This window comes from Giraffa tippelskirchi, chromosome 8, assembly GCF_054371585.1.
Source record: "Giraffa tippelskirchi isolate mGirTip1 chromosome 8, T2T-mGirTip1v1.2.pri, whole genome shotgun sequence".
NCBI lineage: Eukaryota > Metazoa > Chordata > Mammalia > Artiodactyla > Giraffidae > Giraffa > Giraffa tippelskirchi.
The window spans coordinates 74,349,221-74,374,641 of record NC_137282.1 but is presented as its reverse complement, the minus strand read 5'-3'; the positions used below and the strand labels follow the sequence as shown (position 1 = coordinate 74,374,641).

At 43.8% G+C, this 25,421-nt stretch overlaps 1 protein-coding gene and 1 long non-coding RNA gene across 2 annotated transcripts in view; one reads left to right on the top strand and one right to left on the bottom strand.

The window, feature by feature from the left end:
• CSMD1 (CUB and Sushi multiple domains 1) overlaps positions 1 to 25,421 on the top strand; it is a 1,578,457-nt gene that overhangs the window by 1,509,712 nt on the left and 43,324 nt on the right. The window contains exons 52-55 of the mRNA XM_081517452.1: positions 6,181 to 6,354; positions 7,743 to 7,916; positions 17,324 to 17,512; positions 25,227 to 25,400. Coding sequence (XP_081373578.1) covers positions 6,181 to 6,354; positions 7,743 to 7,916; positions 17,324 to 17,512; positions 25,227 to 25,400 — 711 coding nt within the window. The remainder of the gene's footprint in view (positions 1 to 6,180; positions 6,355 to 7,742; positions 7,917 to 17,323; positions 17,513 to 25,226; positions 25,401 to 25,421) is intronic.
• LOC145516639 (uncharacterized) lies at positions 12,315 to 15,872 on the bottom strand. Its single transcript, XR_014061574.1, has 2 exons — positions 15,610 to 15,872; positions 12,315 to 15,093 (listed from the first exon to the last, which is right to left on the bottom strand). It is a non-coding gene; the product is annotated as an uncharacterized LOC145516639 (long non-coding RNA).

Sequence of the window (25,421 nt, the reverse complement as noted above, 5' to 3'; positions counted from 1 at the left end):
GATGATTTTCTTTGTCCGACATCTGAGAACTGAACCTGTGCTGTATTTGAGGTCCCTTGTCAGAATTCTAAGCTAGAACTTTTGAGGAAAGATAGAATAAGGAAAACTTGGCAACCCTGTGTGCAACCATGATTAGAGCTGAAATTTAGGCAAAGTACTACCTGTGAGCATCAGAGTACATTTTTCTAAAGGGTTCACCCTCGCTTAATCAGTGCAGCATCTCTGCTACAAGCAGGTTCTCACCAGGCTGGGAATTGCCCAGGTTGTGTTCTCATTCACCGTCTGCTGTGCAGCACTCTGCGTCTCCCTTGGCTGCAGAATTAAGTGCCAAGAAGGCTGACCCTGTATCTACGCATCAGGTGCCTTATAATCCATCAGGGAAGCATTACAGTCCCCATGCTCCCTTAATCATCTTCTTCTGTTTATCTTCCCTGCGGTAGCTTGCATTGAACTCAACAGAGAACATACTGACTCCACCAGGTTGTCCATTTGTAATCCAGGTCTCCTATCACAGGAACCACATTAATCTTTTAAGACCATTGATATCATTTAGCTTTTTCAACACATAATAACCCATCATGACTTTCACTCTCTTACTTCTTTAGTCTGTAGTCCTCAAGATGTCAGTGATAGATTGAGACATTTTCCCCCACAAAGAATATTATCTGTTTTTCATTTGATTATTTTGCTGTTATTGGAGGTAAGTTTGCATTTGCTGCGCTTTGATGACCTATGGGGAGATGAAGTCTTTTGTAATGTGATATCATGGTGACATCTGAGTGGCTGAAATAGCTGTTAATAGATGACATGATTCAAAATAATATTGTAGACCCTGCTTTTCCATAGCTGTTAGAGAATAAAACCAGAAAGGATTCAAATACCTTGTGTTTTGTGACACATCCAGGTACAGATTTTTAATAAAACAACTGGTTATGACAATGCTTATATTGCAGCAAAAAGATGTTAGAGGAGAAAGATTAACCCCGCCCTCCTTGATCCTGGTATAAAATTGATCTTCAGTATAAAATTTAGGCTGTGTGATAGTCAGGGAAGGTAAAACATTTGGAACACTCAGTGCTAATCTCACAGTTTACATCTGTGTTATCTGTGCCTCAGAGGTAAACAGTATAGCATTCTCCCCAGTCACAGGCACTTCTGTCTGTATCTCTGAATATTATCTAGTGATGTTCACTTAATTCCTCAAGAAATATTGAATAAAATAGGAAGTTAATAGGTGTTTTTTTTTCTGTAAGGAATTTATAATCAAAGGAATAAATAAGATAAATGCCCAGTATCTTTAATAAAAAGTTAAGATGAATGAGTGGCAGGGGAGAGATCCACACAAAATGCTTCCCATATTGGGGGGAGCACTTGCATGAGCAGAGGTGTCTCCAAACCCATAGAAACAGACTCGAGTCATTCCAGGAGTAAGTCATCCCACAGAACAGCCGCAGAGACGCAGAGCAGAGGGTCAGGCCATCCTCAGGGAGCTCTGCGTGGTCCCGTGGTACTCAGGGCCTGGGGATATGGCAACAAGATATGGAAGGAATCCATGTCCTTTCACAGATGCCCTCTGGATCAGGCAGGGGCTCAGAGCTGGTGCAGAGACCAGGACCCTGCTCTAGAACTCATAGTCTAAGGGTGGAGAAGAGGTAAGAAAAACTACTTCCATCCACTGAATTCAAGACAAAGCAACCCTTGTCATATGGGTATTGTAAATAGATGGTCCTAGAGGTAGACTCTCCTTCTGCAGGGAAACCTAAAATAAAGGAGATATTTGAGTTGAGTATTGATTCTTGCCTGGGAAATCCCACAGACAGAGCTTGGTCTGACTTTTGCAGAGTCAGACGCAAAACTAAGCGACTAACACTTTCACTTTCAGAGTGTGTCAAATAGAGACTTGATACAAATGTATACTGTGGCAAAGGGACTGGTCTTTGTTGTTGGTGTTACTAAGGGCCCTGAATGTCCTCCAGCTCATCACACTCCACCTGCTGATCCTCACAAAGATTCAGGCACTTACTACAACACTATATTCTCTCTGACTTCCACAAAGATACTCAAGGATACCCCACAAAATTGCTCGTGGAGGGGAAAAAGTCTCATTTGTAGGAACGCAAATGTGTTCCTTTGTCAGATCTGGAGATTTAAATGCATACATCAGTGTTTATATCAGCCTATTTCCTGTGCATAAGGGGATCTGATCCATCTGACATTTCATGACCATTTGTTAACACTCAGGTGGAGTTTGTAAACTGACTTTACAAGTCACTGCTAAATAGACCTTTAGCCCCACAACTGGAGTTACTGATGGAACCGGCAGAAGGAAGCAGACTGCATTTTTCAGTCTCCTACAGGTACAGCATAGTTGTAATGCTTCTTATTTTATTTTCAGCAATGAGTACCAGTAATCACAAAGCAAATACAGAGGCTGAAAAATTTGGTTTGTAGATTTTGTAAAAATGTGTGAAGGTATTCACTTGCAATCCCCAAACCAATATTTAGTATTTGTCTTGATACAAACTGGCACAGTGAAAAGAAGGTGACCTTAAAATAGGGGATCCTGGGGTGTGGAAAATGTGTATGTGTGTGTGTGTGTGTGAGTGTGAGAGAGTAGCCTTGTGACAGGAGGCACACTTGTTCAGTTCCTGTGAACACACAACCTCCACGATGAGAGATGCAGGCTGTAGGTCTGCCCAGACCAGGACACCCCTGTCACCTGGGAGCCAGGGTGCCCAGTGAGTCTCCTGGAGGAGCAGGTGTCCATGGGACCAGGGGAACTGGGATCAGTTCCCAAATCACAGAATTTCCTTCTGAAATCACATGAGTCTAGGTAACCATAGGAGACTCTAACACAGATTGTCTTGAAAGAAGTATTCAGTCTCTGCATTCACTGTGTGTTCAGGGACAGGTGCTAACTGACCTCTGACACTTTGTGCCTGTCACTCAGTGAAGTCACCGCTGAAAGGCAGTGAGGTTTTGTCAGGTTGCAGGCCGTGATCATTGCAACATCAGAGAGAAGCAGTGAGGTCAGTGCAGAGAGCTCACCTGGACAATGCAAAATCCTACCCATGCGGAGACCCCATCTGTGAAATACACCTGCCCAGGGCTCCCTTCCAGATGCCTGGATGCGGCAGCAGGTGTAGGGACTTAAGGATGGAGGGATTCCATTCATCCCAGGGGCAGTGTCCAGAATATTCACTCCACTAGAAACAAGCTGGAAAAGCACACTTTTGTTCTGTCATACAACTGTGTTGTTGGTCTACAACTCATACTAAGGCATCTGTCCATCCTAAAGGAAATCAACCCTGAATATTCATTGGAAGGACTGACGCTGAAGCTGCAGCTCCAATACTTTGGCCACCTGATATGCAGAGCTGACTCACTGGAAAAGATCTGGATGCTGGAAAATACTGAGGGCAGGAAGAGAAGGGGGTGACACAAGATGAGATGGTTGAATGGCATCACTCTTTGAGCTCAGAGAGATGACGAAGTACAGGAAAGCCTCGTGCACTGCAGACCATGGAGTCGCAATGAGTTGGACATGACTTAGTGCCTGAAAAACCACAATGGGATATGTGTGTAGAATTTGGACAATAACCTTCCAGAAGTGCTGCCTGGAGAGGCAGGGCCTGTGGAGGCCCTTGTGTGGTGGGATAGACACGTCACACCCGGGAAGATCCAGTTCCCCTGGCCCATGTGCTAGCCCAAGCCAATTGATATCAGGGCCCTGGCTGGTGTCTTCTCTGTGCTTCCGACTGTGAGCAGGGCTCCTGCAGGGGACATGGCTGCCATCCAACATGTCCGGTTCCCGCTCATGATGAGTTTGCAGGAATCCCTGGACCTGGGAGGAAACCGAGAATCCCCTGCAGGTCCCTTGTTCTCCTTGGGTTTGACTCATGGCCTCCGCAATACGACTTTTCCTGAGAGTTGACCCAGTCTCTATTCTGTGTTTTAGCAGAATTTGTTCCATGGATTTTATTCCTCCTAATTCAGTTTTAGAAGAAAGATTGTTAAAAGAAGTTCTCTCTTCTGTTTGGGACATCTAACTAAAATATAGTCAATAAAAACAGTAATCCCGCTGTCATTACACCTAAAGTAGCATAAACTTAAAGACCAGTGATCTTAGGGCTTAAGACACAGAGGAGTCATTCTGCAGATGAGGCGAAACCTTCAGACCCTGTGACCCACTCACACATGTGGAATCTCAGTCATTCTGGAATTTCATGGAATTCCCATTCCATCATGCAATTCATCTTAGCCATTCCTTTAGGATATATCTCTCTGTCAGTCAACTCATCCTTTGAATTAAAAATCACGTGCAGTTACAGTTTTACAGTATTCTACCTAATTCACTTGCTCCTTTCTAGCCAGAGCTCTCAGGTTCTGATTCATGGCAGATTATTAAATTCACGAGTTGGATTGAAGTAAAAATAAAATAATCCACATGCTCTTAACTCTGAGATTTTCTGCCCACACTTTGATGGAACCATTTCTGACGCATTTGTCAAGAAATCCAACCTCCTAACCTAGGTGCAATGATACTGGCTCCAGAAATGCCTGTAAAAACATGTAGTGATCTCGTTGAAGCTGAAGCCAATTCCTAACAAAAAAGAAACAAGCAAACACAAAACCCAGAGGCCTGGCATCCCAGTGTCAGGTCTCCCAGATAATCACATCACTTTATTTAATTTAAGTGATACTCTTGAAACGTGCAGGGCTGTCCTCATCCCAATTCTCTCTTTTTTTTTTTTTTTCAGTTAATAGAGTTTCTTGTCCTTTCTTTGCTGCTGTTTGTGCTCAGTGGAGGGCTTACCAGGTGGCGCTAGTGGTAAAGAACCTGCCTGCCAATGTAGGAGACTAGAGACATGGGTTCAATACCTGGATTGGGAAGATCTCCTGGAGGAGGGCATGGCACTCACTCCAGTACTCGTGCCTGGAGAACCCCAGGGACAGAGGAGCCTGGGAGACTATTGTCCATGGGGTTGCAAACAAATGACTAGAGCAGCTTAGCACGCATGCACCAGTGCTCACTGGAATACTGATAGCTAAATGCAGCCAAAATTGGAGAAGTTACACAACACAGAGTGTGAAATGGGTAAGGCTGTAAGTAACCTAAAAGGCTAAAATGGGTACCCTTCTGGAAAATGAATAGTTTGGTCCCATAGCTCCATAATCTTCACTTTAACTGAGACTTTAAAAATAAATCAAGGTTCTCAATACAGGGCCTAGATGCCTTGATCTGGCTAACGGTGTGTGCCCTTTAGGCCTCCAGTGTTGCCTTTGTCAGGGTGTCTGATGCCCGGCTTGGCTACACGTCCCCTCCCAAGTCGTCACCGCTTTAAGATGAAACTGCCTGGGATGCTTTCCGTGTCAGACCTCTTACAACTGCCTTACTCCTCATTGAATCCCCAGCCCCAAAGACACTGCTGGCCCAAAAACATGACTCAAATGGACGTTTACTGAAACTGGACTTATTCTATGACACCAGTCCTTCCTCTGGAATTTCATAAATAGTTCAGGAATCTTCAGGAATCTAATCTCTCACTGGAAATCCTTCCATCCTTTTCTTTGCTAACACATCTTCAATAGGGTTATAGAACTTTCATTAATTCTGAGTGTCTCTTCCTTTCTTTTGGCTTTTATTTACCAGATAAATACCATAAAATATGAATGAAAAATAAGTAGAAGAGATAAATGGAGAAACCATAACTAGGGAATACCTTTTAACAATTTTATATTTGAAATATTACCTATGCTCCCACAACTGTTGAGAAAAATTAAAAAGGTAAAAAGGAAAACATATCAAATATATATATATATAAATGTATATTTATATATATATATAAATGGAAAACTTTTCAAAACTATTTGCATTCAAGGCTGTTAGCCACTTGACAATAAAGATAAGCAAATTATGAATGTATTACTTCTATAATTTTTGACTGATGTATACAGTCCATTGGCAATGTTGTGTTAATGTCTTCTCTACAGCAGAGTGACTCAGTTACACATGATACACAGTCTGTTTCACATTCTCTTCCATTCTGGTGTATTCCCGGCTGTTGCATATAGCTCCCTGTGCTAGACAGTAGGACCCTGTTGTTTGTCCATGAATGTGGTGCTTTTACAGAAGACACACTCTCCAGCGTGTTTTTGTTGGTTTTGCTCCTTTTCCAGCCGGCCACTGTGGCTCCCCGGACCCCATCGTGAATGGTCACATCAGCGGCGACGGCTTCAGTTACAGGGACACAGTGGTGTATCAGTGCAACCCCGGCTTCCGGCTCGTGGGGACTTCCGTCCGGATATGCTTGCAAGACCACAAGTGGTCCGGACACACCCCAGCCTGTGTCCGTAAGTACAGTCTGTGAACTAATTCAGGCGGTGTTTCCTTAGGGGTGTTTTCCTGTTGTCATTAAGTTGTATCACAGACATGTTTGATCTCAGACGAGAAGGTGGAGAGCGGACGGGAAAGAGAGGACACGGGCACTCCCCCACTTCCGTCTCTGGTCCTCCTCCCCTTCCGTGTTTTCCCAGCCCTCCTCCCGGCTCCCAGCCACATTGCGTTCGCTCACCAGCTCATCTCAGATGGGTCCCGGGATGAGGATGTCAGGCATTCATTCCCCTAGACGCCATCACAGGACGACAGGGTGGACACAACCTCTGACTAGTGGAGGGTAGAGCGGCTGAGCCTGGGTCTGCAGGTCAGCTTCTCAGGCGCCCCCCGCCATGTCCGCCCCCAGTCTTATGTGTTGTTGTGTGTTTCTGTCGTTGCTTCATCAAGAACACAGACAGCTTTGTACGCAGTCCTTCCTTTCGTAGAAGGTGAAACTGTATGTAACAATTGTCCTCAAACTTTCTAACTGCAAAGGCAAATGCCAACTCCTATTTTTAGAAGAGATTTTACCTCTATTGCAAATTTCCTTTTAAACCAATTTTTCCTAATATGTTCTCTGTTTTCCTAAACAAAGGGAACGTTGATGTAAGTTTATGACAGTGATGGATCTTCTCTGTGATAGTGCTATGTTAAATGTACAAAGATCAAGGGTGAAAGTTTTACTTAGAAGGGAGAATGGTTGACAAGATAAGTGAGAAGAACGCTGCTTTTACAGCTGTGATGTGTTTCTTTTGAAAGGACCAGTCAAGACTATCTTCATGATTCGTGTTACTGTGATTGCGGGCATCACAGGATGACAGTTGACTGTATAAACAGGGGATGTCGAAGAAAATAGAATTTGAGCATGCACTCATTTTTGCTAATTTCGTGATGTTTAGATTGATTTTGGAATAATTTATACATACATAATTTAAATTTTCCCCTAAATTCCTTTTATGTTTCAAAATGAGAGTTCCACAAAATTAGCTGATGTTTCTAAGGGAAAAATATTCAAAACTCATGATTAACAGAAAAATTTTGCATCTTGTTTTTCATTGTTTTATTTCAAAGTTACTTGATATTCCGTCATGATGTAAATAAGAAATAATAATTATGATTATGAACAAAGGCAGGTGCTGGTTATTTTCCACAATTATTTATAATAAAGACCTATGGGTTCAACCCATGACTCTTTCTCCTGATATCTGCTTCTGAATGTAAACACAATCTGTAACATGTCTGATCAGCTGTCAACCCTCTAATTCACACGTTTAACACATATGAATATGTATGAATAAAGAATTGCATGTGAGGGTGATGACTAGTTCATCTTCTAACCACCATGTGGACCTGTCTTCCTCCATAGCCATCACCTGTGGACACCCAGGGAACCCCACCCATGGGTTGACCAATGGCAGTGAGTTCAACCTGAACGATGTGGTGAACTTCACCTGCAGCCCCGGCTACCTGCTGCAGGGTGCGTCACGAGCCCAGTGTCGGAGCAACGGCCAGTGGAGCAGCCCCCTGCCCACCTGCCGAGGTAGGAGAGCCCCCGGTCAGCGGGGGCAATCACACACTGGGAGGCCTGTCTGCCTGCTCGGAGGGCTTCTGCATGCACTTTCCACGTGGTGGGATAACATTTCTGAGGATGACGCACAAATCTCTCCATGGTCTCTGGTCTTTGGCCAGATATTCAGTCACAAAACCCTGGGACTCTGTGCTTCAAAGACTTCTTCCATTTGTCCTTCTCCTCACTTAGGCACTCATTTATCTCTACCACATATATTCCACACCTTTGGTCCTTACACTTCTAGACTTAGGGATGCACTTAAGAAGTTCTAACTACTTTTAGATCTCAAGTTTTAGATATCAGGGCTTCCCTGATAGCTCAGTTGGTAAAGAATCCACCTGCAGTGTGGGAGACCTGGGTTCGATCCCTGGATTGGGAAGATCCCCTGGGGAAGGGAATGGCTACTCATTCAGTATTCTGGCCTGGAGAATTCCATGGACTGTATAGTCCGTGGGGTCGCAAAGAGTTGGACACAACTGAGCGACTTTTGCACTCACACTTAGATCTCAAGTTTTAGAAATTTGCTTCTTCAAAAGTTGTCACATAGATCTGGATTAACACCTAAATTTCCAAGGAAATGCTGCTCTGTAGTTTTTGAGTTGTTAAGAGTTTAGAGAACTTGAACACTGACAGGTTCATCTTGTAGTTTTCAGTTCGTGCTGTTTAAGGTTTTGCTCCAATTACTTTCCATTAAAACATGTCTCTTACTGAAGGTGAATGTTCTTCCATGGGAAGATAAAGTGTTATTTCTGTTTGTTTTTGGTAGTAGCAGTATTAAAGCTGGACACTTACAAAGGTCCCGTGCTCTGACAATCACCCACCTTCCCACTGGGTACCCAAGGGAGATCTATTCAAAAACAACAATAGCAGGATGGGAATGCAAGCTGTGCTTCAAAAGGCAGTTACTTGAAATTTGGCTACCTACCTGTCCAGGCTGGCCCATGTCTATATCAGAGTGCTTGGCTGCAGCTCAAAAACCGTTAAATGCCTCCTCATTCCACTTCCCTCTAAAACTCCCTTTTCAACATGAGAAAGTCTTGCCATGAGGAGCAGACCCCAGGTTCCCTGTTCTCACTGTCTCCAGAAGGCAGGCTTCAGGTGTGTCCTACTGGGGGAGGAGAAGTGAAGTGTTAGTCACTCAGTCACGTCTAACTCTTTGCGACCCCACAGACTGTAGCCCACCAGGCTCCTCTGTCCATGGGATTCTCCAGGCAAGAATACTGGAGTGAATTGCCATTCCCTTCTCCAGAGGATCTTCCTGACCCAGGTATAGAACCTGGTCTCCTGCACTGCAGGCAGATTCTTTACCATTTGAGCTACAGGGAAGTCCTGGGGAAGGAAAGGGTGGAGCATCTCGTGAGGATGCCCCCGGTTTCTCGTCCCAAAACTCGCGCTGGTCTCCTGACAATGTGGGGCGTCTGGTCAGCCTGGACATTGGCAGCTTCACCTTGTAGATTACATGTTATCATTAAATTGTATTAGGCAGGGGCAGTGATTAACGACTGGAGTTAGGGGATGTCTGAAATGTGTGAGCTGGCACAACTAGTTGGCTTCTAAGTATGTCTGGCCCCTCCCCTTCCATGTGGGACACTCCAGCAGCTCCTAGTGCTTCCTGAGCACAGTGCATGCATGGCTGTGATAGCCATGGTGACTCACTCACCCCCTCTCACAGGGAAACATGGGGCCCACACATCTGCCCCGAGCCCTGGGCGCTTGGACAGCAGTGGAGAGACTGGGCTATGGTGTCCACCACTTGTTCCAGCAACTGCAGAGATTAGCTAGAGATTCAGTTCAGTTCAGTCTTTCAGTCCTGTCTGACTCTTTGTGACCCCGTGGACTGCAGCACGCCAGGCCTCCCTGTCCATCACCACCTCCCGGAGCTTAGTCAAACTCATGTCCATCGAGTTGGTGATGCTATCCAATCAGCTCATCCTCTGTCGTCCACTTCTCCTCCTGCCTTCAATCTTTCCCAGCATCAGGGTCTTTTCTAATGAGTCAGTTCTTCACATCAGGTGGCAAAGTATTGGAGCTTCAGCTTCAGCATCAGTCCTTCCAATGAATATTCAGGACTGATTTCCTTTAGGATTGACTGGTTTGATCTTCCTGCAGTCCAAGGGACTCTCAAGAGTCTCAAGAGTTCAAAAGCATCAGTTCTTCGGTGCTCAGCTTTATGTCCAACTCTCACATCCATACATGACTACTGGAAAAACCACAGCTCTGATTAGACGGACCTAGCTAAATGTTAAAAAGCTTTAATCAAACTGTTTTCTCTATCCACTATGATGGGGAAAGATAGCTCAACTGTAAGAATTATTAAAAATGGAGGCCCATAAATTTGGGTCCAGTTAATCTTCACAGAGGGTTATGGCATAGCTGTGCCTTTGATGTCTTAGGCATGAAGGGATGTCTAGATCCATCCCTCCAGAACCCTTCTCCTCAGCCTAACATTTATTAAGCACCTACTGTGTTCTGAGTGCTATGCCGTACATTGTCAATACAGAGCTGGCTGAAATAATTCATACTTTTAAGCAGATCCAGAGATCAGGGCTCGTTAATTAGGGAGAAAAGCCCACAGCTACTGAGATTGCCCACTGGACACAGGACATTCTAGCTAAAGGAAAGATGGAATAAATTCAAAGAGCAGGCTTTTAATTATCAAAATTTCTTTCTGTACTTCATTTTCCTTTGTCGTAGCTTAGTTGCTAAGTCATGTCTATACTCCTGTGCAGACCCCATGGGCTATACCCAGCAGGCTCCTCTGTCCACAGGTTTTCCCAGGCAAGAATACTGGAGTGGGTTGCCATTTCCTTCTCCATCATTTTCATCCTACTTATGCCAAAGCAATGGAGAAGAAATCAAATGCCTGTCATTTCACAATAGTTTCGGCTTCCCTTATGGCTCAGCTGGTAAAGAATCCACCTGCAATGCAGGAGACCTGGGTTGGATCCTTGGGTTGGGAAGATCCCCCGGAGAAGGGAAAGCCTACCCACTCCCATTATTCTGGCCTAGAGAATTCCATGGGCTGTATAGTCCATGGGGTCACAAAGAGTTGGACATGACTGAGCAACTTTCACTTTCCCCTGGTGGTTTACAATAGGTGCTGGTCCTTTAGCAGTCTGTGGCTCAGTGTGAAGGAGGCCAGGGTACATCTTAATGATTTGTGTTAATTTTGACTTGTCTTTTCTTGCTGACTTTTCTTGAAAAATTGTAAAGGACTTATTTTTTTAATAGATTTTATTTTTTTAGAGCAGTTTTAAGTTCATAGCAAGATTGAGCTGAAGGTACAGAGGTTTCCCAGTCTCCCTTGCCTCCACAGTGCACACCCCGAATTATCAACGTCCCCACAAAATGGTGCATTTATTAACCTTGATGGACCTACATGGCACGCCTTGGCCATGCTGGGTCTTCGCTGCTGCTAGGGCTTTTCTGTAGCTGTAGCGAGCGATGGCTGCTCTCTAGTTATGGTGCTCAGGACTCTCATTGCAGTGGCTTCTCTTGTCGCAGAGCGTGGGCTCTAGGGCGTGAGGGCAAGCTTGAAGGCTTAGTTGCCCCTCAGCTTGTGGAACCATCCCAGACCAGGGATTAAATGTGTCCCCTGGATTGCAAGGCAGATTCTTAACCACTGGACCTCAAGGGAAACCCAGGGTTTCACTTTTAACATAGGACCTTCTATGGGTTTGGACGGTATAATGCCATGTGGCTTCCCAGGTGGCAATGGTGATAAAGAACCCGCCTGCCAGTGCAGGAGACATTAGAGACGTGGGTTCAATCCCTGGGTTGACAAGATCCCCTGAAGGAGAGCATGGAACCCACTCCAGTATTCTTGCCTAGAGAACTCCATGGACAGAGGAGCCTGGTGGGCTACATTCTGTAGGGTCACAAAGGGTGGGACATGCCTGAAGCAACTTAGCACGCATACATGATGACATATAGCCGTCACTGCTGTACCTGCCAAATGTTTTCACAGCCCTAACATTTCCTTATTCAGCCTCCCCAGCCCTCCTTCTTCCCCTCAGCACCTGGCAGCCCCTGATGTTTTTACCATCTCCGTACTTTTGCCTTTTCTAGAATGTCAAGTTGGGACCACAATATGTAACCATTTCACATCAGAATTTTCATTTAGTGTATGCATTTAAGTTTCCTCTATGCCTTTTAATGGCTTGATAGTACGTTTTTAGTGGTGAATAAAATCCTATGTCTAGAAGGATCACAGTCTATCTGTAAATTCACCTCCTGAGGGGCATCTTGGTTGCTTCCAAGTTTCGGCAACTGTAGATAAACCTGCTGTAATCATTCCTGTGTAGGTTTCTGTGTGGACAGAAGTTTTTAGCTCCCTTGGGTAAATATTAAGGAACAGGATTTCTGGATTGTATGGTAAGAGCTATGTTTAATTCTGTAAGAAACCACCAAACTGTCTTCATAACTGGCTGCACAATCTGATCCCCACCAGCAACCATGAGAGTCCCTGCTCTCCCCATCCACATCAGCATCTGCAGTTGTCTGTGTTCCGAATGTTGGCCATTCTCATAGGTGTGCAGTAGCATCTCATTGTTGTTTAATTTGTGTCTCCCTGATGACGTATGACCTGCAGCATCTTTCCATGTGCTCATTTGCCATCTGTAAGTCTTCTCTGCTGCGGGGTCAGTTATGGTCTGTGGCTCATTTTTCAGTTGGGTTGTTTGTTTTCCGTTGAGTTTTAAGAGTTCTTTTTCAGTTTTGGGTAGCCATCCTTTATTAGCTGTGTCCTTTCTAATATTGTCTTTTATCCTGTGGCTTGTCTTCTTATTCTCCCTGCCGTTGGAAGAGCAGACCTTTAAAGTGAGTACTTAATTTTTAAAGCTGGCACCTCCAAAACATCTGATAAAGGGGGAGATGACCAACAGGTGTCGTCATCCCAGCGTCGAGGGGATTAGAAATCCCCGGTGACCAGGTGCCTCCTGCTCACATTTTCTGTTATTCTCTGTTGCTTTGTGTTGCTTCATTTATGAAGTATAGGGTACTGTCTAATTCACAGAATTTACATGTATATTATTCAATGAGGAAAAGCATGGTTTCAAAGAAGTCAGGTTCATAAGGATGGTAAAGTGTCAGAAAAAAAAAATGACAAGAAATTTAAAAAATTGAAGTTAACAGAAATAACTCCCCTATTAACACAATTTGCAGAGATCCTCCATGTGCCTTGCATTATGGCCTGATTCTTCTCTGTGTGATTCTTTGAATAATTCCCCAGACATTCTAAGGTGTCCTATCTTGTGTAACCATGCTGTTGTGCTTCACTTCCTCTCCTCTCCAAATGTTGGATACAGTTCCCCCATGTCTAATCCGGGGGGTCAATGAGCTGTGGAATCCTGAGTGTGCGTGCTCAGCTCCTGAGTCGTGTCTGACTCATTGCCACCCATGGACTGCCATCTGCCAAGCTCCTCTGTCCATGGGATTTCCCAGACAAGAATACTGGAGCAGGTTGCCATTTCCTTCTCTACAGGATCTTTCTGACCCAGGGATCGAACCTGTGTCTCCTGCACTGGCAACTGGGTTCTTTACCATCTGAGTCCCCTGGGAAGCCAGCCCTATAGTATCTGGTTAATGATGTGAATGAGAAAGTCCACCAGAACTTTGGAATGAAACTCCAGGTTAATCTGTGCTCAAGTGAGGCTGGTTTAGATGCAGATTTCCAGTCTTTCCACTTGAGTCACATTTTATCTTCAGACTCAGCCCTACCCAGAAGAAAGCTCAGGCCATGCCTGATGCATTTGTGATAAATCAGATCACCGTCATCCAGGAACTGGGAAAGATTGAAGGCAAGAGGAAATGGGGATGACAGAGGATGAGATGGTTGGATGGCATCACTGACTCAATGGGCATGAGTTTGAGCAAACTCCGGGAAGTAGTGAAGGATAGAGGAGCCTGGCATGCTGCAGTCCATGGGGTCACAAAGAGTTGGACACGACTGAGCGACTGAACAACAATAACATACAGGAAACAACTCAACCCCCCGGCTACCTTTACAAATAGGACCAGGAAAATAAATATATAAGCCACCTTTGTTGCTGATAGTAATATCTTTCTGGGGTAAATAAGTTGTGTGGCTGCAGACTTTGTAACACGGAATGAAAATAGACATAGTCATGTCTCCTCTAAGAGTCAGGCTTATGTCTGCTATTTTGAGGCCCTGATTCTGTAGAAGAGCATTCTCTGAGTCTTTGTCTCTTAAAATACAAAATACATGTCAAGTTCAAGGACAAGAAAGGAGGTAGACCACGTCTGACAGTCTTAGGATGAGTTACAGTGTTTTCTTTCCCCGTGTAAAAATGTTTGTGTTACAGGCAAACATTAGGAGGTTTTATTTTTTTTCCATCTTATCTGCAGTTTTGTAGGATTGGTCATTTTAATGCAGAGAATATATGTCCTTTGCTGTTACATACATGAGGATAAAGAAAATTAAGAAACTATGGGGTGAGTTAAGGCTCTGTTCTGATCAGGGAGGAATGAAAAAGGAAACAAACAAAAAAAACCAAAAACTCACTAAACTTACATAACTTAATCTGAAAGTGTTTACCTCAGATTGGGACTCTAACCAATATGGCTGGGACTCAAACCCAGCCAAAACCCTGCTTGAGACTTGAACCCACGTGGCTGGGACTTGAATCCAGCCAAAACCCACAATACCTGGTTTCAGGGCCTAATGAAGCTCAGGTTCTTGGTGTCTCATTGTGAGAGACAAAGTGATAGGTAAGAAGTGAAGTTATTCAGATACAGAGAGAAGCATACTCCACAGAGTGTGGGCCCTGGCAGAGGCCGAATGGAGCCACGAAATTTGGTGTGGTTAGTTTTTATAGGCTGGGTAATTTCATATGCTAATGAGTGGGAGGATTATTCCGAAGGGGTGGAGATTTCCAGGACTTGGGCCACCGCCTACTCCTTGGAACTGTCATGGCACCTCTGGATGTGTCATTTCACTTGCTGATTGAGAATTAAGGTCTAGTCTTGTCTGTCATCTTGGTCCCATTTGATTCTAATCGGTTTCTGTTGCATTCTTGCGCTATGTCATCCTCTCAAAAGTCATGCCCTGCTGCTTTCCCTCCTGTTACAAATCCAGGGTCTTGTAGTTAGTTAATCCTTAACGTCACTGGAGAACATCAGCTTTCTTCTACAAATGGGCAAAGAAGGTTTGGGTTTCTGTGAGTTCTAAGTAAACCAGCACATGTGACACACTTAGCAAAGTAGGTTCTCTGTCTCCCCACCCCCACCCCCACCTGTCTCTGAAATTTAACTAGAATCAATTACAATCAATGAGAATGTTTCTTCTTTATCAAATCTGAATGTCTCATTACACCTAAAATCAGTTTCTTTATTCTTATAAATTATTGATAAAAGATGAAAGGTAACCTTCATGTATTTCAAAAATAGTCATAATAAATTGTTTTTTGGTTTTTTTTCCCCTGTGACCAGTAATCTTATATTTAAATTTTGATTCATGCAGTTAGTCAACATGCTGAAAACATTTATTCTGTGCAGTACACTGAACACTGCAGAGTCATCTCACCTTCAATTGTCCTCTCAACTTTGCATAATCCCTTCTGCTGGAAAATTTAAAAACAAATATTACTCAGAACGCTAATCAACTATGAATACTAAAAAAAAAAATGAGTGAACTAATCCTTACCCATTTTTTCCCACTGCCAAAGAAGTTAATTTGGCTATAGGTTCCATTATGGAGCATCATTTTCTTGTATTTCCTGTTTGTGATGAGATTTTTAATGAACCATAAAAGAAACTAAGAAATAAGCAAGAAACAGGAATAGACATAGAAAAAGAAATCTGAACACAAATTGTAAGATAAAATAAAAGAATTAAGAAGATGAGGAAACGGTTCTTTCCTCCCTCCCCACCTCGCTCCTCCTTTTCTCAGAGCCCTACGTCCACTGCAGGAGATTCAGGAGTCCTCAGGCAGTCTGGAGCTCTGACCCGCGCCTAGCTCTGGTGTAACCACCTTTGTGACCTCAGATGTGTTGCTGATCCATTACATGAATGTCTTAACCCCCAATAAACACAAACGTCCTCTGGGACTCCACGTGGGCTTTGTGTGTATGATACAATCTTTCCCTTTCCAGCTGAGGACTTCCTGCTCTGTGTTAGGTTTTAACACCTGAACATCAAGGCCAGGTCTCTGTGCTTAGCATGTTGAGGGGTGTGATGCTAGGATGTGGGGAGACCACCACAGTGAATCTGTCACCGGTTTCACTCTGATGTGTTACCCTCGGCTAGACACTGTGTCTCCAACTACAAGAGTGTAGCAGTTGCCGCAGGTCCGAAATGTGGGTGAGAGCCTGGCTCCTGCAGCTGCCTATTCAGCGCTGGGCGGTCAGAGTGCAGACAGCCCTGGCCCCTTCTCTCCTCTGCACATGTGGCAGCTTGTCCCCTCCCTGACACCAGCAGGCACTCAAACTCGGAGAACACATCTCCTGTCCCTGAGGTTTCTACAGGGGAAGACCCCAAACCAGGGGCCACCTTATTTTACATTCTATTAAATGTTGATGGAAGGCTTCCCAGGTGGTGCTAGTGGTAAAGAACCTGTCTGCCAATGGAGGAGACGTAAGAGATGCAGGTTCGATCCCTGGGTTGGGAAGATCCCCTGGAGGAAAAACATGGCAACCCAGTCCAGTATTCTTGCCTGGGAAATCTGTGGACAGAGGAGCCTGGCGGGCTACAGTCCATGGACTCACAAAGAGCTGGACACGATTGAGGTGACTTGGCACAGACATATAACAGAAATCACTGCAGGCGCATATTGAAGCATTAGTGCATATTGATGGGGGTAGGGGGAGGAATTAATTTGTCTGTCCCAGGCTGTCCTAAACCCTCACACTCACATACAAAGACTTTAACTTCAGCCATTTCTACTTTAACATTTTCATAATATAAAAATATAACCAGGAAAAATAATTTTAGACTTTACATTAAAGAAGCTTATTATTAGGAAGCAGTTAAAAGCTATCAGCCTCATGCTAAAATTGCCGTAGAAGCCAATATGTTGCTAGATATTTTTTTGAAGACTGGTGACTCAGAGAAGAAAGTGGAGCTCATCAAGGCTGCAGGATTTCACACTAAGCCTTGGCTGTGAGGTTGTCATCTTACAAACTTCCCAAAACCACGAGGAGGAATTCACCTTCTCTGCCATCTGTTTCATTTATAAATGTTGTTGTTGTTGTTTAGTCAGCCATGTCTGACTCTTTGTGACCCCCTGGACTGCAGCCCACCAGGCTCCTCTGTCCCCCGAGATTCCCCAGGTGAGAACCCTGGAGTGGGTTGCCGTCCCCCGCTCCAGGGTTGTAACTGTAGAGCTGCGTGTCAACTGTGTAATGTGCTTCCCTCCGCAGTGGTGAACTGCTCCGACCCAGGCTTGGTGGAAAACGCTGTTCGTCATGAGCATCAGAACCTCCCCGAGGGTTTTGAGTATGGAGTGACTGTCGTATATCAGTGCAAGAGGGGCTTCTACCTGCTGGGATCTTCTGCCCTCACCTGCATGGCGAGCGGCCTGTGGGACCGCTCTCTGCCCAAGTGTCTGGGTGAGTGGGGGCGTCTGGCCTTGAAAGAACACTGCCAACACAACATATGTAGTTTTTCTTTTCATACTATTCAAAAAGGTATTGATTTTTTATTCTACCTGACTGCATTGCAAATCATATTAGTTTTTATGATATCTTTAAAGATTGGCCAGAAATCACCAAATACAACTCAGACTAGTTTAAGGGGAAGAAAGGCGCGGGGTGCAGGCTGCTCACAAGCTGGTCCCGGAGAGCAAGGGACGCGGTCAGCCCCACCTGGACCCTTGTCCCCATGTCCGCTCATCAGTGCTCGTCTCCTGCTTCAGCCCGGCGGGCAGGCGGATCCTCAGGTTCACCCAGGTGCCAGCAGCCTCCAGACTGTGCCTCTCACAACACACTGCCTCCCTGGGGACCCAGGTGCAGAGACACTGCCAACAGCTATAATGTGGACCCAGTATCTGTGGCCGCAAGCGTGGAGCACTCTGGGGGCCTCATTTGCCTCATCAGCTCTTCTGGGACAGTCCAGGGTGACCCTGATAAAGATGACGCATCTTGGTTGGCACTTCCTCCTGACCCTCAGGTTTAACCAAGAGGAAGAGCGGGCTGCTCCCCTGGGCAGAGAGAATTACAGATCATGGCTCTGGCTTCCCAGAAAATGTTATTAACAGTATGCAGATGAACAGGGACATTTTCTTTTTCACCCCAGTAGCTACCTTATTACTTTCTTTCCCTTGAACTAGCATATCGTCCTTGAGTTCAAAGAGAATTGCCTTGTGACTTTTTAAAACACAGTCTGAAAATAAAGGAAAGGGAGTCACTCTCCTTGGTCTTTTAAAAATCAGAAACAAAACCATTCTTAAAACCAAAATCTTTTTAGTATTCATTTTTCATGCATACAGAAAATGAGAAATGACAATTACATTATAAATTGAAATACTGAAAAAAGGTGATAGTCCATTTTAGCCCTTGTGATTACAGTGTTTTCGGTACATTTTCAGAGTGGACTGGTGCCGGAGACTTTTTTCCTGCAAGTCAAGGTCCCTCAAAGCCCTTTGTATCTTCCTGGAAACCTGTGTCAAATTCTAAGTGTAACAATGCAATTAATTCCTATGGAGAAAGAGAGTGATGACTTTCAAAAACAAATGTACAGGCTTATATGACCCCTCCCCCAAAAAAACTATAAATGTGTCACAGTTCTCATCAAATTTCATGTGTTCTGGTTTTCTGTGCCTTCACACATGGGAATATTTCAGAGAAATTAGTTTTATTTTCTCCCCAAAGATTTGCCGAGCCTCTTCCCTGGCGTCCCCAAGACTTCCCTTAGTGGTTGTGATGATGCCCCTGTGCCCCAGGCCTCCAGGAACCTGCTTTTCACTGATCTCGTTTTCCGAATCGGCAAGTTCCCACCGCTGTTATCATTCACCACTGGAATTATGGGAACTTGGGAATACATGCTCTCTGAGGAGCGCTTTTTTACCACAGACTCTGCAGCGGCTGGCCGCCCTCTCTATTTGTGATGTTGTGTGGTTCACTGATTTTTTTTTCTCTTTTATTTCACCTGGAACTGATCATTCACCAACCATGTCACTGGTTCAGCACTAGTTAGCTTCCTTTTAGGACTCCAGATAAACTCCTGTTCTCCAGTGAATGGCTGCCAGGATGAGAGAGTGTCAGGGAGGGTGAATGTGACTCAGGGGGCACTGGTGCCTTTCTGAAACCCGCCTCTCTGGTTGGTGTTGCTCTGCGGTTGCCAGTGACCAAATGCAATCTCTCTTCGATGTTAAATCAGCTACCTTTGGATCATTTCTGGCACCCTCAGTCTAGTTGATAGCTTATGGTGAACGATGTTAAATTCGTGATCTCCAAAGAAGATTTCGCTTTGGAACCAAGGACTAAGCTTGATCACTCAAGAGATTTTGTATAGCAGAGTTTTATTAAAGTATGAAAAGGGACAGAGAATACCTCTGACATAGACATCAGAAGGGGGATAGAGAGTGCCCCACTTGCTAGTCTTAGGAAAGGGAGTTATATACATTTTTAATTGGTTATTACAATAAATCAAAAGAATGTTTCAAGTTTGTAAAGATCTTACTAGACCCACTCCCACAATTTACATTTTAAGATAACAAGGTTAGTCAAGAGGTTTTCAAGAAGGAGAAAGTGTCCTCAAGCAGGATACATTATAGTTATATAGTCCTTAGTATAGAGTTTAAACTGAGTTGTTTGTTGTGTAACTATCAGTTCCAGGCTCAAAGAAAAAAACATTTTATTACATATGACTAAGACTAAGGAATGTAGAGGAAAAAAAAATGGTGTTTGTCCTTTCCTCCTCCTTGAGAATTCCAGACCCCTCTCTCCTCCTCAGGAACCCAGGGCTTCTTATCAACCTGCCTCTCATTCCCCCCTTTTCTTTTAGGAGAGTTATGTTGCCAAGGGAAAGGGGCCTTGTTTTTCATTTCATAACTACTTCCTGCTGTTGAGAGGCATCGTCCCTAAATTGTTGAGGCAACATATTCTCCTAACCCTCATATTGAGGGTCTCTGATCCAGGGGCCCCAAGTAATAGTTGAAGAAGGTTGTGGCCCTTGTAGGAGCCTGGACAATCCCTTGTAACTTAAAAACTTAGACAGTTAGAAACAACCCCATTTTACAGGTCTGGATGTAAGGCAAAATAATCGTTAAAACAAGTGAAAACATAATCAAAATTAAAAGTCACATTGTGTCCATAGTTACATCAGTCCATCTTAGGATTGTTGGATGTCATTGCAGAGTGGAGGAAAGTTCTTTCCTTGACAAGGAGAAACCCACCTTGTTAAGCCTTCAATTGATGGGCAGGAGAGTGCTTTGCAGACCCAGTAATTAGACCAATTGTGGAACTCAACATAGGAATGAGCCCAGGACAAGAAGGCATTGTCTTGAGGGTCAAACAGCAGACTCAGGATTTTTGGAGTCAGCAGAAGCAAGTCCACATATATTCTCAGGCCCATGTCGGTTCCTGGTTCAAACAGTGGCTTGTTTGACTCAAAGGCTGGGTCAGGAGTTAATCTCCTGGTAAAGTCTGTTGAAAAGCTAAAAGCTGAGTCAGTAGTTAATTCTAAGGCTTCCGGGTCTATGACAATATCTGTGTACAAAAAAGATCTGCGAGACAGACCTATATGCGAGACAGAATAAGAGACACAGATGCATAGAACAATTTTATGGACTCTGAGGGAGAAGGTGAGGGTGGGACGTTCTGGGAGAATAGCATTGAAACATGTATATTATCATATGTGAAACAGAACACCATTCCATGTTCGATGCATGAGACAAGGGCTCAGGGCCGGGGCAATGGGATGACCCAGAGGGATGGGATGGGGAGGGAAGTGGGTGGGGGGTCCAGGAAGGGGAACACATGTAAACCCATGGCTGATTCATGTCAATGTATGGCAAAAACTATTACAATATTGTAAAGTAATTAGCCCCCAACTAAAATAAATAAATTTATAAAAAAAAAAAAAGATCTGCCACAGAGATACTCCCTTCTTCTTAGGGACAGCTCAAGCCCTCATTAAAGCTATGGGTAAAACTTTAAACCAACAGTCTTGTGTTTCCTGAGTTACCTTATGCTGATGCCTCATTAATGTCATTAGCCTTTTTAACTTTTCTGAAAATCAGGATCTCCAGGAACAGTGTAAGTGATATTCTGTTCTTAGAGCTTTTGACACCCTTTGAGTTACAGCAGCTTTAAAGATGGAGCCATTGTTGCTCTGAACTTTAGAGTTTAAGATCCCACTTACATCATGAGAAGTCAGTAGAGTAAGATTTTGTCCATTAGTAAACCTATGAGCTTTAGTCATTAGCAAAACAAAAGTAGCAATTACCTTTAAACAATGTGGCCATAGCCTTTTTTCAGTAACAAACAAAGTAAACTCTGATCCTGTTGGCAAGCTCAAAGGAGGAGCCTGTAAGATAGCAGTTAGAAGAGACTTAAAAGCCTTTTAAGTCTCTGGGGACCAAACCAGCTTGTTGGTTTGGGCCTGCTGAGTTTCAGTTAAAAGTTTATGTAAATCCCAGCAAGTTCCCCATAACCCAGAATCCAAATGTGGCAATAGCCTGTAATGCCCAAGAATCCTTTCAATTGTCTTAATGTCATAGGTAGAGGATGATTTAATATAGGTTTAACTCTAGAAAGCAACCTTCAAATCAGTGACTGAAATATATTTAGCTTGTTCAGGAACTTCAGATAATAAGGTATAAGGATCATGCACTTATTATTTGTGTATCTTTAATTAGTCTCTAGTTATCATTTGACATTTTTACACCCAAAATAGCAGTGTTGTATGGACTATTACAGAGAATTAGTAGCCCTTGTTCCTTTAAATTTTCAATGATGGGTTTTAATCATTCCTTAACCTCAGGCTTTAGTGGATACTGCTTTTGATATGGAAATAAGTGAGGGTCTTTGAGCTTGATAAGGACAGGAACAGCATTTTGTGCTTGACCCACACTTTTTCCATCAGCCCACACTTTGGGATTTACATTTTGTTCAGTTAAAAACAATGGGTTCCATATTTATGAAAATAGAGGCATGGACCTTGTTCAGTATATCCCTCCCCAGAAGGGGTGAGGGAGACTCCCAGCAAAATTAGAAACTCGGGAAAATAGCAGAGTCCCAGTTGCAGCTTAAAGGATGACTGACATAATAGCATTTGGCTCATCCTGACAGCCCCGTTACAGTAGTGGATCAGGAGGAAAGCGGACCAGGGGCTTCCGTGAGCACAGAGAAAGTTGCCCCAGGGTCCAAAAGAAAATCGACTGATTGGCCCCCACAGTTACTAATACCCACGGTTCCTCTGGTGTAATTAGATCAGGAGCTTGTGCAGAGACCCTCGGACACCTTTAGTCCCGATTGTCTTGAGAGTCTGACCTCTGGGGCTACACCTCGGAGGGCAGTCTCTTCTCCAGTGTGGTCCTTTGCAGATTAGACACGGAGCTAGGGGCAGCTTAGATGCCTGAGGGCCATCCCCCTTAAGATGCCCCTCCTTCCCACAGTAACAACAAGTCCGTCCCTTTTCAAATGGGTCCCTCTGGGCACTTTTCCACAGGCTGTTTCAAATTAGGTGTAACAGTCATTGTTGGGGCTTCAGTCTTTTGCCTGGTTCTTTTTTCTTCCTTTTTTCTTCCTCATATTTTCTACCATAATACATTGTTTGAGCCAGCTGCAAGTTTTTCTAAAGATTGATTTGGTCCAGATGCCTGTTTTTGTAGCTTAAAACAGATAGCTAGAGCTGACTGAGTGAGAAATCTATCTTTAAAGATCATTTCTCCCTCTGTACTTTCAGGATCAATGTCAGTGTTCATTCCAATCCCAAAGAAAGGCAATGCCAAAGAGTGTTCAAACTACCACACAATTGCACTCATCTCACACGCTAGCAAAGTAATGCTCAAAACTCTCCAAGCCAGGCTTCAACAATACATGAACCGTGAAATTCCAGATGTTCAAACTGGTTTTAGAAAAGGCAGAGGAACCAGAAATCAAACTGCCAACATCTGCTGGATCATCAAAAAAGCAAGAGAATTCTAGAAAAACATCCATTTCTGCTTTATTGACTATGCCAAAGTCTTTGACTGGATCACAATAAACTGTGGAAAATTCTGAAAGAGATGGGAATACCAGACCACCTGACCTGCCTCTTGAGAAATCTGTATGCAGGTCAGGAAGCAACAGTTAGAACTGGACATGGAACAGCAGACTGGTTCCAAGTAGGGAAAGGAGTACATCAAGGCTGTATATTGTCACAGTGCTTATTTAACTTATATGCAGAGTACATCATGAGAAACGCTCGGCTGGATGAAGCACAAGCTGAAATCAAGGTTGCCAGGAGAAATACCAATAGCCTCAGATATGCAGATGACACAACCCTTATGGCAGAAAGCAAAGAGAAACTAAAGAGCCTCTTGAAGGTAAAAGAGGAGAGTGAAAAAGCTGGCTTAAAACTCAACATTCAGAAAGCCAAGATCATGGCATCTGGTCCCATCACTTCATGGCAAATAGATGGGGAAACAATGTAAACAGTGACAGACTTTATTTTCTTGGGTTCCAAAATCACTGCAGATGGTGACTACAGCCATGAAATTAAAAGACGCTTGCTCCTTGGAGGAAAAGCTATGACCAATCTAGATAGCATATTAAAAAGCAGAGATGTTACTTTGCCAACAAAGGTCTGTCTAGTCAAAGCTATGGTTTTTCCAGTAGTCATGTATGGATGTGAGAGTTGGATTATAAGTAAAGCTGAGCACTGAAGAAGTGATGCTTTTGAACTGTGGTGTTGGAGAAGACTCTTGAAAGTCCTTTGGACTGCAAGGAGATCCAACCAGTCCATCCTAAAGGAGATCAGTCCTGAATATTCATTGGAAGAACTGATGTTGAAGCTGAAACTCCAATACTTTGGCCACCTGATGGGAAGAACTGACTCACTGGAAAAGACTCTGATGCTGGGAAAGATGAAGGCGGGAGAATGAGATGGTTGGATGGCATCACCAATTCAACGGACATGAGTTTTGTGTAAACTTCAAGAGTTGGTGATGGACAAGAAGGCCTGGCGTGCTGCAGTCCATGGGGTCGCAGAGAATCAGACACAAATGAGTGACTGAACTAAACTGAACTGATAGAGTTTAAACTGAGTTTTTTGTTGTGTAATCATCAGTTCCTGGCTTAAAGAAAAAACGTTTTATGTGACTAAGAAACGTAGAGAAAGAAAAAAAGACATTTGTCCTTTCCTCGTCCTTGAGAATTCCAGATCCCTATCTCCTCTTCGAGAGCCCCAAACCCCTCTCTCCTTCTTGGGAACCCCAAACGTTTTATCAACCTGCCTAGGAATTGACTCTCTCACAGTTAGCTATTTGATCACCGTATAATTTTTTTAGTGGTTAAGCCTAAAACTTTTGGACTTTACAAAAAGAAAGATAGAAGTCTTTATTATCCTGTGGTATTCTAGAATTTTCCTTTTTGAGGAGTAATTATGATCAGATGATGGGCCTCATTTGGTATAAAGAAATGAATGGAATACTTGGGTTAAAATTAATCAGTAATTTATTATTACTTTTTAACTTAAGCATTTTATTTTTTATTAAAGTAAATAATTTGAGAATATATGTATATATATATTCACATATAGCTGATTCACCTTGTTGTACAGCAGAAACTAACATAATATTATAAAGCAACTAGACCCCAATTTAAACGTATTTAATACAAATACTAACAAGGAAAATTTGTTAGAATGGTCTCTATAGACATGTGACTTGGAAGAGGGAGCAGATTTGACTGAGTTTTGTCCCCATGCAAAGCATACTAACTGAAGAAATAATGGCGACAGCTTTGGCGGATCTGTGTTAGTCTCTACGATTTTGTATTAACACTGCTTACTTAGTATACAGCTAAGGGCAGATGGAAAAATTTAGGTAGATGACTTTCTTTTTGAATATCTCAATGTCAATTTCTATCTTCAGCAAAGCTACCTTAATAAAAAAACAAACAAACAAAATCTCCGCTGACGGACCCTTTCCTGGTCTTCAGTAATGTGTGAGGGAGGGTCGTCTGGAAGTTGATGCTTCTCATCCACAGGGATGTGTGGGATGTACCAGGGATGTGTTTTTGTTGATAGGTGGTGATTATATGAGTCTCTGAAGTACAGTGACCAGCACAGAGCAGCTTAATAGGAACAACGTACTTATTATTTTCTTTCTTTCTTAAGTGATATCGTGTGGACACCCTGGGGTCCCTGCCAACGCCATACTCACAGGAGACCTGTTTACGTATGGGGCTGTGGTCCACTACTCGTGCCGAGGGAGCCGCAGTCTCGTGGGCAACAGCAGCAGGACCTGCCAGGAGGACAGTCACTGGAGCGGGGCCCTGCCCCACTGCACAGGTGGGCTGGCGTGGGCAGGTG